General features: G+C 44.2%; 1 protein-coding gene across 1 annotated transcript in view; it reads right to left on the bottom strand.

Moving 5' to 3' along the window:
* Positions 1-18,935, bottom strand: part of LOC144165144 (uncharacterized) — a 56,292-nt gene that overhangs the window by 20,822 nt on the left and 16,535 nt on the right. Inside the window, exons 2-5 of the mRNA XM_077695247.1 lie at positions 14,943-15,069; positions 7,959-8,180; positions 4,620-4,795; positions 2,697-2,915 (exon numbers count right to left, since the gene is read on the bottom strand). Coding sequence (XP_077551373.1) covers positions 2,697-2,915; positions 4,620-4,795; positions 7,959-8,036 — 473 coding nt within the window. The 5' untranslated portion in view covers positions 8,037-8,180; positions 14,943-15,069. The remainder of the gene's footprint in view (positions 1-2,696; positions 2,916-4,619; positions 4,796-7,958; positions 8,181-14,942; positions 15,070-18,935) is intronic.

Genomic DNA, 18,935 nt, shown 5'->3' with positions numbered 1-18,935 from the left:
ACCCCTGCGTTCGTTAGCCTGGTACGAAGTTCTTACAGGCGACGGTCGTGCTCCGCGCGTGTCTCGCCGAAGACGAGAATATCATTGATCATGTTCACCACCAACTCTTGGCCTTCCTGGATCGTGGACATCTGTCGCTGGAAGTACTCCGGAGCTGTCGCGATCCCAAAGGGAAGACTGAGGCAACAGTAACGACCGAACGTGGTTATGAACGTGGTGAATTCCTGGGATTCGGGCGACAGCTTGACCTGGTGGAAGCTCGACGTGGCGTCCAACTAGGAAAAAAAAGTGTGACGTCCCCCAGCAGATCAAGGCATTGCTCAACTGTGAGTAACATGTGACGTTCCCTCAGAATAACCTTGTTGACGCGGGTTAGATACGCACAAAGCCTGTAGCCACCCAACGTCTTGAGGACTGCGACCATTCCTGCGCACCAGGGTGTTTTTGTGTCAACGAGACGAATCACCCCGCCCGTTCCAGCCTGTCCAACTCCGTCTTGATCGGATCCCGAAGCGGCAGCGGCAGGCGTCTGGGTACGCTTAACGAGAATGGAGTCGCATCTGGTATGAGGGGGATTGTGTATGCCTCGGAAAGAGTTCCAAGTCCTTGAAAAAGGGTTGGGTCGAGGCGCAGCTGACCGCAGGGTTCTGGTACCTCAGAAACATGGTCCAACAGCGTGCAGACGCCAAGGGCTTGAATGGCCGGAAAGCCAATCAGAGGAACCGTATCAACTGCCAAGACATACAGCTGCTGCTTGAACGACTTGCCACGCCACGTCAAAGTAGCATCGTACGTGCCTAGATTTGGTAAAAGGTTACTTCCCGGCCCCTCCAATTCACCCTCGAGATTCTGGACCTTGGTCGGAATGCCAGGAAATGCACTCGGAACAACTGAAACCTCGGCGCCAGAGTCCACTTTTAAAGACAATGCGCGTCCATCTACGAGCACTTCAATAAACTTCGCGCTGGGGCGACGCCGCCCCCCCCCTCGACAGCGTGAAGTTCCACGAAATGGCCGAAGGTTTCCGTTTTTGCTTCCCGCCCACTTTTGTTTCCTTCATGCAGACCACCTCGAAGTGGCCACTCTTGCCGCAAAAGTTGCAGACGGCACAACGGGTGGGGCAGTCCCTCCACGGATGCGATGTGCGCCCGCAGAACGAGCAAATACGGGCCGGCCTATCGCTTGACGCTAGCTTCCCTTTGTGCACTCGTGTAGCTTCGACGGCAGGCAAAGGAGATTCTTCCGAGTTCCAAATTTTACATCTCACATCTCGATTTAAGCGCACCAGGTGCGCCCAAAGTTAAAAAAATGTGTTGTAACTGGTTTCTACAATATTCGAAGCATAATTAAGTAAATCAACGCGTTCGTCGTGTGATGGTTTGTCATCGCATGGATAAAAGTGTGAAAACCGGAACTCTGAAAAACAATGACACCCCTCGGAAGAGGAAAGCGCCTTTCAAACTTTTCTCTGTGCAGCAATGCGTGGTTCGATATTTCTCTAGAATTACCTTTTTGTAGCACCACGGATAAATTGTTTGTGAACTTTCACGGTGCGCGGGGAAGTTGAAGGAGCCGTAGCAGAAATCCCGCAGCTGGCTTCACCTGTGGCACTAAATGCGCATGAGCCGCAGTACTCCCTGGATGGCGGTTTTGGTGGTCCGTGGAAAGCGGCCACTCATTGCCGTGTTACCTTGAACAGTGGCCGCGCGTGTACACCCAAAGGCTAGTATACATACATACATTCGACCATTTCCCAGTAGAAGTCCTAAAAAAAGTCCTATACTTTCAAATGTCCTATATGATCATACGTTCAAATGTGATAGTATCGGCAAATCTACAAAGCACGCTTTATAAATAAAGAGTTTTCGCCCTGTCGTACAAAAGAATGTCTACTGTCGTACAAAAACTCATGTCTACTGCTAGCGATTACGTGTGGATTGAACAACCGATGTCACGGAAACGGATGGGGTAGACTACATTAGAGTTAAATAAGGAGGCGTTAGCAGAATTTCATTGCTTGTAAAGCTGAGAAGTGACAACAGGTGCCTCATCAATTAAGTGTACTGACCATCGGAACACCAAGAAGCAGTAGGGGAAGGTTACAACTCTATACCTGAAATTTACAAATTCGACAGCAGAGGGCATGCTAGAGGTTCGAACGTGAAAACGCGTGAGCAAACATGCGATAGGCCTTTTTTGCAGTGATAAGGGAGCAGTTATCGATAATGGCAAAGGGCGCATTTCGGAGAACCGTTACTCCTTTAGCAGGAAAAGCTGGTAGCCCCGATTGATTCATTATAAGGTTTAAGCACCAAACCTACATCTTGGCTATGAGGCTCGGCGCAGTGGAGGGTTCCGGGTTAATTTTGACGCACTGGGGATCTATAACGTGTGCAGCATTGGTAGTCCTTTGTGATGTGTAGCGCAAGCAAAACATAAGCCTAGGCATTTCTACTGTCTGCCGTTCGTTAAACAGTTCACTTACATTGCCACTCCGATCAAGGCGCCGTCAGCACGTTCTTTATGTTATAAAATGCCTGGTGTAATCGAGTATTAAAAGGAAATTGTTAATTGAGTTCTTTTGGGACTGGTTGTAGAAGGAAGGGTGGGGATAAATTGCAAGGTTTTTTCGTTTCTTTGTGAACGACACCTTCAGGTACATTTTAGCGAAAAAGTGGTTTTGTAGAGACACCTACTTGAAACTGGGGGTAGCACCAAAGGAAGAGTAACCAAGGTTTGACATGGGTACCGGAATGGCGGCGACAGTAAAAGAACTTGTGGAGGGCCTTGTACGATAGAAACCATGTTCGGACGCTGCCATGAGCTCGTGAAGACCGGTCGGCGGCGTCACAGGTGAACTTAGTTGGTGAGTTGTTCTCTGGCGAGACCAGGGCATCGTTTGAAAAACTGGTGTCCTTGCAAACCCACGGGAGAAGCAGTGTGAATGAAATTGTTACGGCGAGAGGAATGGCCTCAAACACTAAAACACGAAGGCAGAATTACAATCAAGGTAATGGGAAAAAACGTGCAAGGCAACATATCGACGCAAACTACAGACGTTTCAACCGCAAAAGCAAGATCTTTAAGAACAACTTTACATTGACACCAATTTGTCAATGGATTGAATGGACAATGTGGAGATCATTCCTTCCCGAACCCTCCCTTCCCGCATCTGTGTCACGCATAGCCAGGTTTGACGCCGGCGGCATCTCCCACCTGGCAAACTGGTACAGCGAGCGACACCCCTCACGTGGCACCAGTACTTGATCGCCACTAGGCCGTTGAACACACGGGCACGACATCGCTATCAACATAAGCTCACAGCCTTTTTTATAGAGGTTGCTTACTACGATCTGCTTCATGTTATCGCAGCTCGAATGGATATATTATTGAGGTGTAGTGCCTGGTACTGTATTTGAGTGTGCAGCTCCTACCAGGAGACGGTGTTTTTCTGGTGTTTGTTTGTATGAGTCTCTGGTTCGTATGCTATTAATGTTGTCGGGGGATGTGGAAAGCAACCCTGGTCCTGCAGGTGGCAACCCTGGCCCTTCCAGCCATCATGACAGCCAATTTTCTGAGGCCAGCATTGATGGTATTTTTGAAATTGTAAAGCTGTTCGAATTAGGGCAAGTACAGTTTTCACGCGAACTAAGAGAAGTGGAGGACCAACAAGTTGTAAAGGAACACCTCAATAAAAGCTTTGCTAAGAACGGAAACCGTTGTTCAGAGTGACGTTGACCCACCGAAACAAACTACGCCCAGCGCATTATCTGGAAATAATCTTGCTGGTTCCCTAACACAAGAAATCGCACATCTAAAGGTACAACTAGAAAACGACAATAACAGATCTCGCAGAAATGATTTATTCACACATAGCATTACTGTGGCTGTAAAGAAAAACCGGGCTGATTCAGAATGAAAAGAACGCCGTTTCTTTGTGACGCAATTGGGCAAATGCGTTAGTCCCGACCGTATGGAGCGCGCGCATCGAATTGGGAGATTCTGCGAGAATTTCAACCATCCAATTGTAAATTTTTCTAGCTAGAAAGATAAATAGCGCATGATTTCCTGTGAGCCTATCCTAAAAGGGACGAACTGCAATGCTTAATGATGTTACACCTGCTGTAAAATTAGCACATTAGAAACTTTTACCACACGCCCGCAAGTTACATTTACCGCACAAACAGAGGCATGTCAAGCTAGTGGTCATGCCTCGTCTACATTTGTCTACAGTCGTCTACTAGTCTGAGCTCGACCGAGTAGTCGCCATAAAAACAAAGCTGAACGGGATGGAGTTTTCTGCGCAACATGGTGCATGTGGTCGTAACTCTAAGCAGACAACAATAACGATTCCAGAGTTTGCCCGCCGTGGTGGCTCAGTGGCTGAGGCGTTGTGCTGCTGAGCACGAGGTCGCGGGTTCGATTCCCGGTCGCGGCGCCCGCTTTTCTGATGAAGGTGAAAAGAAAAAACGCCCGTGAGTACGATATTTCGGCGCACGTTAAAGATTCCGAGGTAGTCAAAATTATTCCGAACCGAATCGAAATCGAAACTGAAACACTACAATTTCTATGTTCTCGGCGGCCATGCCCTGATTTAACAATGGCGCACAAATTACCACCTTTCTGCCTTCCAACTGTGAAGGATCTCCGCTTCTGTTGCGCTTTCAGCAAACGAAATTGCTGACAGTCCATCTCGATTTTGTCGATAGAGGTCACCACCTCGACTGGCCAGGAAGCAAGCCAGCGCTAGCGTGTCCACTCCCGGGTGGTCACTTTGAAGGAGGCTGCGCACTACCTTTGCAAAAGAAGAAAAATTCATTATCAGTTATACAAAAAGAGCGAACACTCACGAAGAGAAACATGCATGGTGGGTGCTCTGTATGCCACAAATTGAAGTTTTTTAGTTGCAAGAGGTGTATCTTGTGCTGCCTCCCATTTTCATGCATCAGGACCTATGTCGGCTATACCGAACGCTGCGAAACCTCTCACCTACGTGAATGCGAAAGCAATCAGGGACGAACTAACAATTCCTACCTCTCAGCACAAGGCAGTTCGGGTTCTTGTTGGTGCTCGTCCTGCATTAAATAGCGAACTTTTCAGCGCACGTAGCATTCAGAGTGTGTGCGAGGTGTGGGGGCATTACACATCTGCCGGAAAGCCATGCGTCCTACTAAACCGTCCACTTATCTCCCTGAAAGGGAGATACCAAGTATGGTCCGAGCTAGGGTTTCTTCCGTTTGCGTGGGACGAAACTCTTCTAAGGTTTCTTTCCTTCCCTTTGCAAGTGGTATTGTTTGCGTAGTCACATCAGTCATACACTAGTATATCTATGTTATTTCTCTCAAAATAAAATTCAGTTGACAGTGAGTGCCCTTGACGTTTTCTGTGCTCTGTCTTCAACCAATTGGAGCGGTTAAAGTAGAAACAAAAATCTACCAAACCGTACAGCTTACCATCCTCCTAATCCTTTAACTTGCTTTGCTCATTCATCTGCGGAGAAAGCACTCGAGGGACAGGAAATATACCACCTTGAGCAGAATAGACGGAACTGATCATGAGCTTCTCAGCTGTTCTTGACTAGTTAAACAGACATAAACTTTTATGTGAAATTCTAAATGTGTACAAAACAAGACGTTTTCTTGTTCTGTGTTTCTTGGTAGCGCGAAGCGTTCGCACAACAAACATTTTTTGCCTATACGGTTTTTGATGTTACTTAACGGCGCTATTTCTGCGACAGAACAATCAAAATTTTCCTGCTTTTCTGCGCCGTACACTCCTACGGTAGATGAGAAAGCACACCATGACGAAACACGTACTCTTGTAATCCTTGTGCCGCTTGTAATACAAAACATACATACATCCCGAGTGTTCAAACTGTTCATATGTGCGATGCGCGAGTACTAAACAAAAGCGAATTGTAGGTCTGCAGTCAAATCAAACCGAGAAATGAATAAAGGCTACAAGGTAAACCTCAGGCTCGATTCTCCACGAAAAAAGTTTTCTCTCTCCTTTAAAACAGTTGAAAAAATAAACTACACTTCAAAAACTGAAGTTTATCACGTTTGTCACAGATTGTAGATAGCATGGGTTAAATATCTACCCGCCAAATTTGTACGCAAACCTAAGCAAAATACTTAGGTATTCCAATACGAGTTACTCATGTATGAGTGGAATTTTGGGTGACGGAGTAAAAATACTGGTGAGTGTTTTGATGAACTTCCGTTTACCGTTCCCTACAATTTAAAAGTGCATATTTTACAACCTTACTCGTAGGTAACTCTGTCGATGAACGTAAACTCTCTTCAATATATAGTAAAGTTACTTTCCTGGAGGTGCATCGATTGGTTTTATGCAGTTCATAAATAGCAGTGATAACGCAAAAAGGCAATGCAGCACACATTGTAGACACTAACACGTATCACTAAGAGGTGTAAACTTCAATGCTATTTCCATAATGGCCAAGCATCCCTTGATATTCTCTGGCGTTTATAGTACAGCCATGTTAATAAAAGATAAGAACCACTTAAAAAAGCGCTTCCTTCGTGTCTCTCCACATTACGCAGTTCTCATATTCGCATGGCTACATCGATTATGCGCAATAAAAGAGCATTCGTATATCCCGTTTTACGTTCGCTCATTTATTTGTGAAAACAAAATGACAATTGCCTGCTAAATTGTTCTTGTTCCATCTCTACAAAACAGTTTAGTATAAGACCCACAATTTGAGTAAAACATTTAAGATTTTCCTGCAACACTCCAGGAGGTAGGTATTGTAACCTTTTGTATTGAGTGAACGAGGATATTACAAATGCCTGTAAGATAAAATCCTTACGAGTGTAAGAATTAGCGGTGCTTTGGCACCCTACATTGTGTGAGAACTGCAAGCCATTTTTTGCTAGCAGTTGAACACAGCAGTTAGGGGCCCAGTAAACATTAATGACACTGTGAATACTAATGTATGTACAGCCCAGGACCATTATAATATTACGTCGTTCGTTTCCTCTGGAAACTTATCTGGGTAGTGAGGAACAGTTCACAAAAAATTACCAGCGCAACATGTAAAGTTCCCGCTGCGACAGATATATAAGACAACCTGGCGCGATGGCTCATTGATTAAGAGGCTGTGCTGCGGATACCAAGGGAGGGGGTTGGACTCCAGCTGCGGTGGCTCCTTTTCAATCGAAGCAAAGTTTAAATTCCCGTTCGTCGGTATTTCTGGGCATGCTAGGGATCTTCAGCTAGTCAAAATGTAAATCACTGCCCTTCACTATTGCGCTCAAAGAACCCAGGTGTAGGTTCGGTGCGCAAAACCCGCAACGCTTTACACATGAAGATGTGCACCGAGACCCCCTACAAAATGTGATGATTTCGGTCTCGATAAGCCAACCATCCCCTAGATGAGTTTGCACTAAGTGCAAATGCATCAGATACATTATTAGATCGACTTTGCACATACGGATTCATTGCAGCCGAGTCTCCGGCAGCTTCACTTATATAACTTCTTTTATAAAGACTATCCACTACAACGTTTTTTTTTCACCTGGAATAGCAATCTCGGTGTATAATGTCCATTAGTGGGATTGCGAAGCTGCCGGTTTGTTCGGCTTGAATCACCCTTAGTATTCTTAGACTAGCATGTAATAATACCCGTTTAGAAATCTGGGAGGAATTATTTGTTACATTTTGGTAATCAGTACGTTTCTGCCCACCATTGCCGAAATTTCTGGTACATATCCACACCTTTAATGTGTGGATATGCACTAAGAAATCTTGGGTGCCGGCACTGTCGAAAGTTACAAGTTCGCTACGGTCCCACCTTCTGTAGAACAAGGTGCATAACACATTGTTTTCTCGTTAACAACTTCAACAGTTTAATAGTCTAGCCAAAATGTTTTAAACTTTTAAACATCAGAAAAATTGAGCGGGCAAAGTTGCAGAAGTAGAGAAATACAACGTACAGATTTGATGGCCGGAGCGCGAGTTCCACACAGAGACTGCGACTGCATTTTCTGTCGCATCAACAGGCTGACGTGCATGGCAGTGTTGCCGATGGCATCTGGCTTGTTGATGTTTGCACCTGCTTCCACCAAAAACTCCACAATGTCCCAGTACCCCGAAACTACAGCTATTAGGAGGGGCGTGTCGTGCTCGGTGTTCTCAAGGTCCACATTGCAGTTGGGCTGTAGGGAGAGAGGCACAGCATTAGGATATTGATTTTGGTAGTTCAAGGGTCCAGAATTCTGAGGTTAAGATTGGTCAAAGCGGGTAGTGCCGGCAAAGTTTCGATGCAAAACTTTTGTTATGAAAACCACATAGGTTTAGTGCTAGTGTGCTGTTACAATGCCGGCAGAACTAATAGTGAACAAAAGTGGAGTATTTAAACCAGAATAACTATCTGAGACGGCATTTCAGAGTCACAATGAACGATGTGCTGGAAGTAAAATTTGAACAGTTTGACCAAGTTATATATTTTTTCTACTCGCACTGACCAAGCTCTGCGCCCATTGAGGTTCAAATTCTTCCGTAGTAATGCCTGTCAACACCAAAAATGGTACGTACCTGGCCGTTTTTATAAAAAAACGCACAGTGCAATTACCGGCCGCTAAGCTTGAAAACCAATGTGAAAATAGCTCAAATATTTCTTTTATAACAACGCAATGGTTCTTTCGAAAAACCTACATATACCTTCCTATAGCTTATAGAATTAATTTGTGTAGATATTCCTGGAAATTCGTTCACTCTGGTTTTTTCTCTTGAAGCGAGAAGTTTTCCAATAGCCGCCACGCTCTGATAAATATAAATGCATTTTTGTAAGTTGAAGGTAACGTTCATTCATCAAAAGTAAACCGTTACCAAGAAAGTTTAAAGACAAGGGCCCCGAAGTCAGCGACTGCACTGGGACCCATCATGGTGAAGTACACAAAAAAGGTTACATAAGCAGCAGGGGAACCGAAAACAACTACAATAGAACATTAGTGAAGGAAACAAATAGGCAAAAACATGTAGTGCATGGTTTTGATATAGAGTTTAGTAAAATTATAAGCTATGCACCTAAAAAAGGCATTTGAAAGCAAATTAATATTATATGCAAATAAATACTAACGGTTACAAAAGTACACAAAAAACTACTGCGCTAACAAATGACTAAAGTCAAACCAGCAAAACGAAAGAATTAGGAAACATACCAGTTTAGAAGAAGATTTCTCAGAGATTTTTTTAAAAGCTGTGGTAGAATGTGAACACCTACAATTAAGTGGTAGGCGGATCCACAGAATAATGGCGGCAATATTAAATGTTTGCTAGCTATAATTAATTTTTACCCTAGATAACAACAATCTGTTATTCACGGCAAATCTAGTATTGTTAGGATTCACTAAAGTACCTTCGTGAAGAAATTCAAAACATAATTGTTGTTGAGTAGTTTTTTTTTCTACAAATCCCTAAGTTATAACCCAACAACGCTGTGACAGATAAAACTGAATATTCGCGAATTTGATGAGTAGATGATAATTTGATGTGACATGTCGACGAAGCTAACCCTAAGCACTTTTTCTTGCCTAAAACGTCCGCTTACATTCCTCATTACACCATGGCCTCCGTCTGCCACAGCCTTTTGTGTGGAGTCAGAGATGTGCATATGGTTAGTTGACTCGAGTCTTCTCTTTATAGGCACAGTTCTCATGAAAGTGTGAGTGAACTATATTTATGTTTGCTGTAGCTTACTAGCGGCCTTGAAATAGTGACCTGGAGCAGAGCTGTCAGAACCTTCTAAAGGGGCCCTGAAATACCTTCTGCCGATGCATGGATATACATGTAACCAAATAAAGCAACGTATTAGCAGTCTCTTCCCGCAAGAGTTTTGTTAAAGCGATGAGTATTAGCTGAGAAATCGTATATCAAAAACCGCGCATTATCGTCGCGCCGCGTTTCCTCCTCCTTTCAACGTACTCTCCGCTGTTGACTGTGCGCGAGCCTTCCCTCCCATGATGCTGCGCTCCTCAGCGGGGACGTACTTACGCTATTGACTCAGACTGCCGTCTTCTACGGGCAAGCTTTGTTGACACTATGAATCCGGCAATCCGCTCAAGGCTGGAAAAGCGAACGAAAAATGTGGCCACATGTGTGCGGCGGCCTGGCCTTGCCCTTTCGCGGTGTACGTTGCAGCAGTTACTATCGGTGGCACGTGACGTTTTATCGATGGCGAAGTCAAACGGGGAGGATCGTGCACTCGTTCTCTTTGATGCACCGCGCACAGTATATCCAAAAAGCGCCGTATTAGATTTGGCCCCGCTGGTACCGGGTCTTATTTTGTGGCGGTGGTAATTCCTGCCGGCGGCATGTGAAAAAGCCATTTTAAACAGATACAGAACCCGTGCACAAAACGCTTCAATCATGTGACCAGTTCAGCTTGGGGTGACGCGTGGTGGACAGCGGCAACGTTGGCAAAACATGCTCCGCCGCTGCTCTGAACTTTCTAGCGCTAGAGCGAGCGCCATTTCTTTGAGAATCTCAAACATCGGTTGCCTTGGCAACAGGCACAAACCATTCTAGAAGTTAGTTACGGTTCCGTGATCCCGGTTCACCTCGGGGCTCCACCTCGCGACATGTGGGCACTGCAGGCGTACCAATCACTCCCATTGGGAAGTGGGAGATGCGTTTGGCATTACAGGAGGCGATGTTGTGTGTGTTGTGGACTATTGTTATCGAGCGACGTACGCCTCAACCTCGCATGGGGTATGTGCAGTGTGCGTGGCTAAAAGCCATCTCGGCTTGTGCGCCAGAGTTAAGTGACTTGCTGTTCGTCCCCGCAAACCACGCGCGAGGTGAGTGCCGAATTTACAACGGGCAGGAGGAGGAAACCCATCGTCTGTCATTCGAGGTTCAGACTTGCAACGCATGTTGTGACATGGTGTTTGTTCGAAACGCATCTCTGGATTGTTTTGAAGTTGAATAAAATGTGTTCGTCAAACCAGGGCATTCAGCTCAGGGTGTTCTCTGCGATTGCACGAAAGAAGTGCCAAGGGGCTTTGACGCATTCTTTACAGAACGTACTCAGGTAAGACAATATCCATGTCGTGTTATGGCCGTTTTGCATTCAATACAAACGGTTAAGCGTTTGTTCACAATTGTTTCGTGTGTTGTAAAATGTCCAAGCACTACGGCACTACCCTGGCAGATCAGCTGGAGAGCCGACGCTGAGCAGATGACTCATCGCTTTGCCGGAAGTGCATGAAAAAGTCGCCCAATAGCAGGATGTCTAGTTCATGACGAACATCTGGGAATCGATGAAGTAGACATGTGAAGAAGGCGGCGTCCAAAAACACGGAGGGAAGGGTGAGAAAAAAGCGACACACTTTGCAACAAAAGTGTGAGCTATCCACCGCGCATAAAAAAGTAATACTTGGCACAGATGACGTTGACGTCCCAATCTAACGATTGCGCTAGTTCATTTAGTGTGCTCAAAACGCCTTTCAGGGCCCCTTTAACAAGTACTTTACAGTCCTTTGAAAATTGTTAGTACAGCATTTCTTCGCACCAACATTCTTTGTTAGAACGAAAGAGAAGTGCAGAGTGAACGCTGCTGTGAAGGTGTGAGGAAGGCTTGTGTGCTCTTTATTATACTGGTTGAAACTTTGTCTATAAATTCCTTCACTCATGATTTTTTCGCAGAACCGCGCCTCGTCCGCGTGTTGTATGGTTTGGCGGAAGAGCGTGTTTTCTTCCTCTTTTTAATGCGGCACCTGCGATCTTTTTACATCAGAGAATGTATAGATAACCCTCCTATTCTAATTCCGGTTTACTCGGCACCGCTCTGGCACTCCTTCACGCCACCACCGACCCCTCTTTCACAACTGTTATTCCCAACGCAACCATCGCTGCCTCTTTCACAAATTCCGCAATCGGCCAATTACAGCTGTACTGCCGTTACTATGTGTTTGGGGAGAATCAGTTGAAGCGCGAATGGGCGAAAAACGGCGGAAAGCAGTTATTGCCTAACATATGACCACTGCCGTGACCGCCTCGAATTCCACCTCGACGAGTACGAATCCCCCCGTTGATGCCCAACTTTCCTGCTTCGTACGTCGACGTGAGCCTGTGTTTTTTCAGCTTGAAAGGCTTTCAAGCGTCATTTTCGCCTTTTGATTTCTCGCCTAAGCACGCGCAAAATGCAGGTTGCCGCACACAAATTTTGGGTGAAAGGAGGGGGCGTGCAAGCACAGTTAGGCTTCACGCCGCTAGCGAATGCATGCGCATTGTTCTGGCAGAATACTTAAACGCGCAATGCTCACGACTCGCTACGAACTGGCAGCTGTCCTACGTCCTCGAGCGGTTTGGGTTTGTGTTGGCGTATTTCACACACAGTAAGGGGCCTGCGACGCGGGAGGAAAACAGCTCCTAGTTTGCCCGCTAAAACGCTCGTGCCCTTCCTAGATACATTCAACTAATTGGTCACGAGGCACGCTCAACCGCCAATTACACCCCTTTTTTGTTTGGCGCATACCGTGGACTGCGTGGAGAATAAGAGGTAATCCTCTGTCATGTAGTGGAAAGGCAGTAATTTTTTAAAGCGAAGCTATAATTTTGCGCGAACCATGGCTTTGGGGATGTTTATTTTTGTGTGTTGTCACCAGCATCTTGCAGCACCCTATCTTCTTTCGGAGTGAACTGCGTGCTCCTCATTTTTTTATTAGTATGCCACACCGGCTTTTTTAGTTGATGGTGTCGCCATGTCGTCTCTAAAACAGAATGTTCGCCTTCAATCACGAACGCTCTCGAGCTCCTTCGACAGTTTCACAAATATTCGCACGAAAACATGCATGCTTCAAGTGCAACCGGCGCGACAATCAATTTGCCTACGCTCATCTATTCATTCCACTGTTGTCACTACTTGTAGCCTTTCATTTGTTAGCAGCGCCCAAGTTCCCTGCATGAACTATGTTTTTTTGAGGAACCCTAATCGTTTTTGGTTACAGGATATCTGGTGGGGGTGCTGGGCAGAAGCACCCTATACCCCCTGCGAGTGGCCAAAGAAGACTAATTTGATCTAGCCGACGACAGCAAGGGCTCCAACACGAGTGGCGAGCACTGCCACAGAAGGAGAAGAAAAAAGACATGAGGACCAGCTTCATGAACGACGCCGCCACCGTGACTAGCCCTGCCAGCCCTCCCGCAGTTCTGAAGATATAGCGGCAGCATCCATAAAATATTGGTGACATTCGGAAGATCCTGAAGAATTGCGGGCACATCGGGACATTACAGCAATGAGACGACAATAAAACAAGTGCCCTCTTATCATTCAGACTCTGCCCCCATTTGGTTGCAGAACCAGGAGCTCACTTTAACAAACCAGGCGCTATACGAGACTGTGTTTCGGAAATGTTCACCACTCTTCTACGCAAAGAACGGGACGACCAGTTGCTGCAAAGACGCACGCAGTACACAAATGAAAACTTGCCTCGCAATAATTGAGAAAATGAACAGACTGTTTCGGCGTGCAGACTCGTAAATGATAGAAGACTAGAAGCTGGGCTTCGTAATTCAATAGTACACGAGAGCTGTTTGCTGCCAGTATTTGTAACCTTCCAAAGCCGGGGGCCGAATTCGCATCTGAGGCAGCCGCAGTGGGAGAGATGCTTGACATTCACACGTGGACATTCGAGATCCCAGAAAATAGACTCGTAAAAGAGATCGCCGACGGTGCTATTTTGTATAACACGCTACGGGAGACAACCCGCCCTGTTATGAAGGAGAAGCCGCGGAAAATTTTCTTTTTGACGCATGAACCTCAAATCGCTTCGCTAACCGAAGTGTACCGGGAAGAACGTAAACACACACCGTCGACTTCTACGCCGTTGGACGCACCCCGCGAACCACTAGCAATGGCCTACGGTGCAGCTATTTGTCCACCCTCCTGCCCTCAGTTCCCGACCCCGGCCTTCACAGGAGGCCCCGCCGTTCCGCCATCCAGTGTTTCTCGGCCGACCACAAGCGGCCACAAGGGTACCCCAAAGGAACCGTGCTACACTTTCGATACATGCTTAACACTTTCCTTTACCTCTGGAAGGACTGGGAAACGTATAGTTATTGCCAGTAGGGAGCGGTGCACCGTGATTTTCTCATCTCAGCAGATAGGCCTTTCGTTTCTCTTTTCTATTGTGTCTTTTTTTTTGAGGTGGCTATTGATTGCACTCATTGCTGCAGCTGAGCCGGCCAATAGCAGCTGAAGCATTTTAATGACGTAATTTCAGAGGTGAAAGGCCGGCAAATGGAAAAGATATTTTCAGCACATTTCTCAGTTATCTGATGGGCGTAGAGTAGTAAGTTTATTCTGACACTTTCAGACCCCCTAATTAAGTATTGATGTGCTGTTTAGCTATGTTGTGCAAACACTTCCCATTTTGATATAAAAGCTGAAAATAATGTTTCAGGGTTCCGTTAAGTAACAAGAGCCTAATATATAAATGCAAAATAAAGTTTTATATATGCTTATTATGCTTAATAATGCTTAAAGCGCCTAATATAAAAAAACCCGGCGTTCGATTCGCCGACTCGTTTGTGCTTGCCGCTCTAGTGCATTCTTGAGGCTTGTGTACGGGTTATTCTTTTCCGGAGGACACGTTTGCTTCAGTAAACTGTATTTCTGTATTCCCTACTTCGTCGTTTGCTAAGTGACATTTTGATAAACAGTTTTACTGGCTAATTGGTTATGCTGAAAAAGCGTTCTCATGCATATGTTAAAATATTCAATCAACACACGGAGGTTGCAACGCACCATGCGTATTCTTTATAGGGTTACATCCTTCATGAATAATGTATAAATTTCGGCACCACAGTTGAATTATCTAGCAAATTTCATAGTGGTGATATTCAAACGCACATTGCACAAAAAGAAAACTCATTGCTGCCAAAGGTACGACAGGGATCATCCCGTCTAATTTTACCTGATTAACGAAGGTCTTCACAATATGGTGATAACCGTTTATGGTAGCGATATGCAATCCTCCAAAGCCATCCTCCTTCTGCGTGTTCACGAGGTCTGGCTTTATTGAGAGTATCTGCTGTACCGCACTGTAAAGAGCAATATTAAAAATTAAACGCTGTAAACATGTTTCTATAAACAAATAGATTCAACTATGAAAACATTCTTGATAGTTGAATCAATCCAAACTATCAAGGCATTATTGAAAGACCTCAAAATATCTTCATCAGCGCTCCGTAACAATATTCTTCCGAAGAATGGCGGGACTTCTCAAATAGCAGCGGTGCCAAGCCAACGCTCTAAAGGCTTTTTATTTCCGTATGGAAACGAAAAAAAGGAAACTTCATTGCCTGGACAGCTTTTTGCTTTTTTGGCATCGAATAGAAATGCCGCCTCGATGATTGGAAGCAAAACGTTTGACCTCAGCAATGCCGTTCAAAATATTCAGAAAAAATTCCTGTTTTTCAGATGCGTGAAAAGACACCCGCAATATTTTAATTTCTCGGACGAGGTTCAAGAGTTTATATTATTCAACAGGAGACAAAAACGATACTGGGAAAATGTTTTCGCTGAAAAAAAGCTTTTCGTCCTTCAGTGGCCGCAAATTTCATCGAACGGCATAAAACGTGATAATTGCTGACTTTTCGATAGGAAGCCGCTATTTGCTGTGACCGTTTGGGCAGCAGGTACATAGATATATTCGTGGGCTGCGATGCGTAAACTTAACGCCCAGCTGGGGATTTTCAACCCGAATCAAGAGTGGAAATACGATTGAAGGGCACAGGGTAAGGCGAAAGTTTGAAAAAATGACTTTTTGTTTTTCTTCGCAATTAAGAAGTTCAATTCCTTGTGCAGATTTTCCATATTCACACTTGCCTTAAAAAGTCTTATTTCTCGCTAAAAAGCAGTTTTCCCGTAAGCAAGTAGTAAGTGCCCACATCCTCCTAGGAAAGTTCTCAGGGTTTATTGTCATTTTTTTTTCATCAAAACACTTCCAGTTTCAGATCAAAATAGCTTTTGTGGAACCAGCTGTATTAAGAAATTGCTTAGCAACCATTGCATAGCTGATTTTTGAGCGAGGGCAATCCAAAGACCCTGTTGCACGTTTTTTCCACATTTGCCCTTCGAAGCTGCGCACAAAAAACATATTTTTTGGGCATCACACTCTAATGATAGCAACATTGGATGCTGTTCTTTCATTAAATGATGAAGGAACGCATGAGCCAGCATTTTGAAATCATTCATACCAAACCCTGCGCGCAACACCACCATCAAGTGGCTTAAAGAGGTTGACCACAAGCAAAACACTGTGTGAACAGATCTGTATGAGGGTGCACAAAATAGTCAAGGAAGGACAAACGACCGGGTTAAAAGCAAAAAACTGACTTTGACAGTGATTATGAAGCTGGTGCTTTTTAAATATATGGCTCCATTGGTGTTCTTGGCAAAAAAGTATTGTTTTTCACCTCTTTTTTTACTTTAAACTTGAGTATCTCAAAACAATCTTTTTTCTTACATAGGTACCATTATTTCCTACATATTCTAATACAACGAGCTGATTTTTCCCTATGTTATCTACATAACTTGTCACACCTGCTGTACCAGAATTGAAAATATGCACGTAAGAGTTTTTTTGGTACACAACTTTTATACTAAAATAATGCCAAAATTTAGGTACTAACGGACAAAAAGGTATAAAAAACTGGATTTTTTAAGAATGTTCATAATTCTAGCACAGTTAAAAGAGCACAAAATCTGAGAAAAAAATGATATATACGTTAAGCAGATACCTTTATTAGATGCCGAGAAAATTGTACCTCAAAATGGCCAAAAATGCGTGGAAAGTGTAGGGCTTACCCTGTGCCCTTAATTTCAATGCACATGCCCACCACACAACCTTTTCTTGAAATATTTTATTACAGCGTTATTTAATGGTAATTCTTTAGGTCAGAGCCTCGCAGTATTGTTCCGCTAATAAACACCAAATAGAGGAATCCTAGGAAATTGACTTCATATGGGGAAAAAAGAGTTTACGTGGGCAACAATGAACGGTTGTTAAAAAGCAAAAGATACTTCACATAGATAATATTTAGCGTAATATAGGGTAATCATCTAGAGACTTTGAAAAGTACTTTTTTGGTAATAGCTAAGGTGATACTGGAAAATTTGTGATTCTTTGTTGGACATTGAGAAGGCAGGTAAAGTTGAGAGGTCTTTTTTATTAGGTTTCGAGATCTCATGGAGCGACTGGGTGCATGCGAAGCCAGTATTAGGTTTTGCTGACGCACAAAAAAATCACCTAAAATCATTTTACAATAAAAATACTTATGATGATCTTATAGATTTGTGTTTGGGCACAGCCGGAAAATTCCTTCTGGAGAACACAATTCTTTAGCACCATTACTTTTATATATGAGCTCTAAACAATTTTTGTTTGTAGTTTAAAAATAAGAATCACTTCAAATATTGTAAAACGAAATGCCATTGAAGCATTTCGGATGCAATATTATTTTACCTCACGTGAGTCATAATAACAAACCCTCAGGTCACACCAACTGAGTCACGCGGGCCTTTTTTCGTATGGCTTCCCTAAGAGTCTTATACTTCAAGTGAACACCACTGAACAAAGATGATCACATGGTGCTGCCCACATATGTGTCCCATCGGCTTGATCACACGCTCAAGATAAGAGAAGTACCCGCTCGTACAACTGCTTTTATGAACTTCTTTTTCCCCCGCAATATAAAATCATGGAACCAGCTTCCCGGGACATCATCCCAGTTGCAACTGACAATGAATTCCTCTTAGCTTTACGCAGTCGTCTTGAATGCTAAAATGTGAACGCTATTCTTCTTAACGTGCATTTATGTTTTTGCATACTTGTTTTCTTTTATACCTTACTTAATGCCTATGTTTCTGCATACTTGTGTTACTTTGAATGCTGGGCAGTGTTACTTTTTATGCTACTTTTCATGCTGTCATTTGCTAATTTTTGTCTGTTGTTTGTCTCCCTGTTACTTGTTATTCTTTGTATTTCTCATTTTGTGGGCGCATTTCGTGTATGAAAATTGGTTTTTACCCCCCTTATGTCTGCTACTTGTTTCCCTGTTCCTTGTTATTCTTTATAGCTTTCACTTTGCTGGCGTATTTCGTGTGTGAAAATGCGATCTTACCTGCCCTACTGTAAACTCCTCAGGGCGAAATGTAGGTAGCTAAAGAAATAAAAAAATAAATAAGCCAAACATTTCGCTTTCATAAAAAAGCATTTTAGTAAAAAATCATTTCTTTCCTTAAAACTAATAGTAATTTTTCTGTCGTAATTGTTAAAATGACCAATGATTTTTTTCTTGGTGCTTAAAGCAACTGTGATAATTGCAGTTCATCGATTTTGCCGACCCAGATTTCTCTCGTAAGTTGAGATAGTCGATGTGACCCCGAGCGAAACGGTATTGCATCAACTTATAGCTCTAGAGCTTAGCTCAACCAGCTGAATACATTAGATTTGTTTGTGCGTTTATTTTTCGTGCGTACTTTTTCTGCGGCACATCAAGTAGAATATTAGGTAAGATTTTTTCCCAACAGCAATAGGCACCGGTCACTCCTCAGAGGGCGCGACGAATAGGTACACCCAGCGCCGCCCCGCAGAAGCTTGAGCTAACTTTTGGTCGGTGAAAGGCAGACGGCGGCCGCGCGTTCATATATTCGGCACCTCTCGGTTTGTTTTTGCCATTCTGCAATTGTTTTTGAAAGGTGTCTCGACCTTGAAAACTGTTCTGGTAAATAGTTTCTTCGTGCCTCAAGTGCTTCTGTGCGATTCCCGGACAATTACGGGGCTGAACTACTACTGTTGTCCTCGCGTGCGCGAGAAGTTACAGAGCTTGTATGTTCCCGCGCGCGTGAGCGCCGTGAAAGAAATTGACGGGAGAGACATCGTTGCGAAGTTCCATTCTCAGCA

This window comes from Haemaphysalis longicornis, unplaced genomic scaffold (assembly GCF_048455015.1).
Source record: "Haemaphysalis longicornis isolate Haplotype H1 unplaced genomic scaffold, Haemaphysalis longicornis Haplotype H1 scaffold_14, whole genome shotgun sequence".
Taxonomy (NCBI): domain Eukaryota; kingdom Metazoa; phylum Arthropoda; class Arachnida; order Ixodida; family Ixodidae; genus Haemaphysalis; species Haemaphysalis longicornis.
The sequence above is the reverse complement of the archived record's forward strand: the minus strand, read 5'-3'. Positions and strand labels throughout refer to the sequence as shown.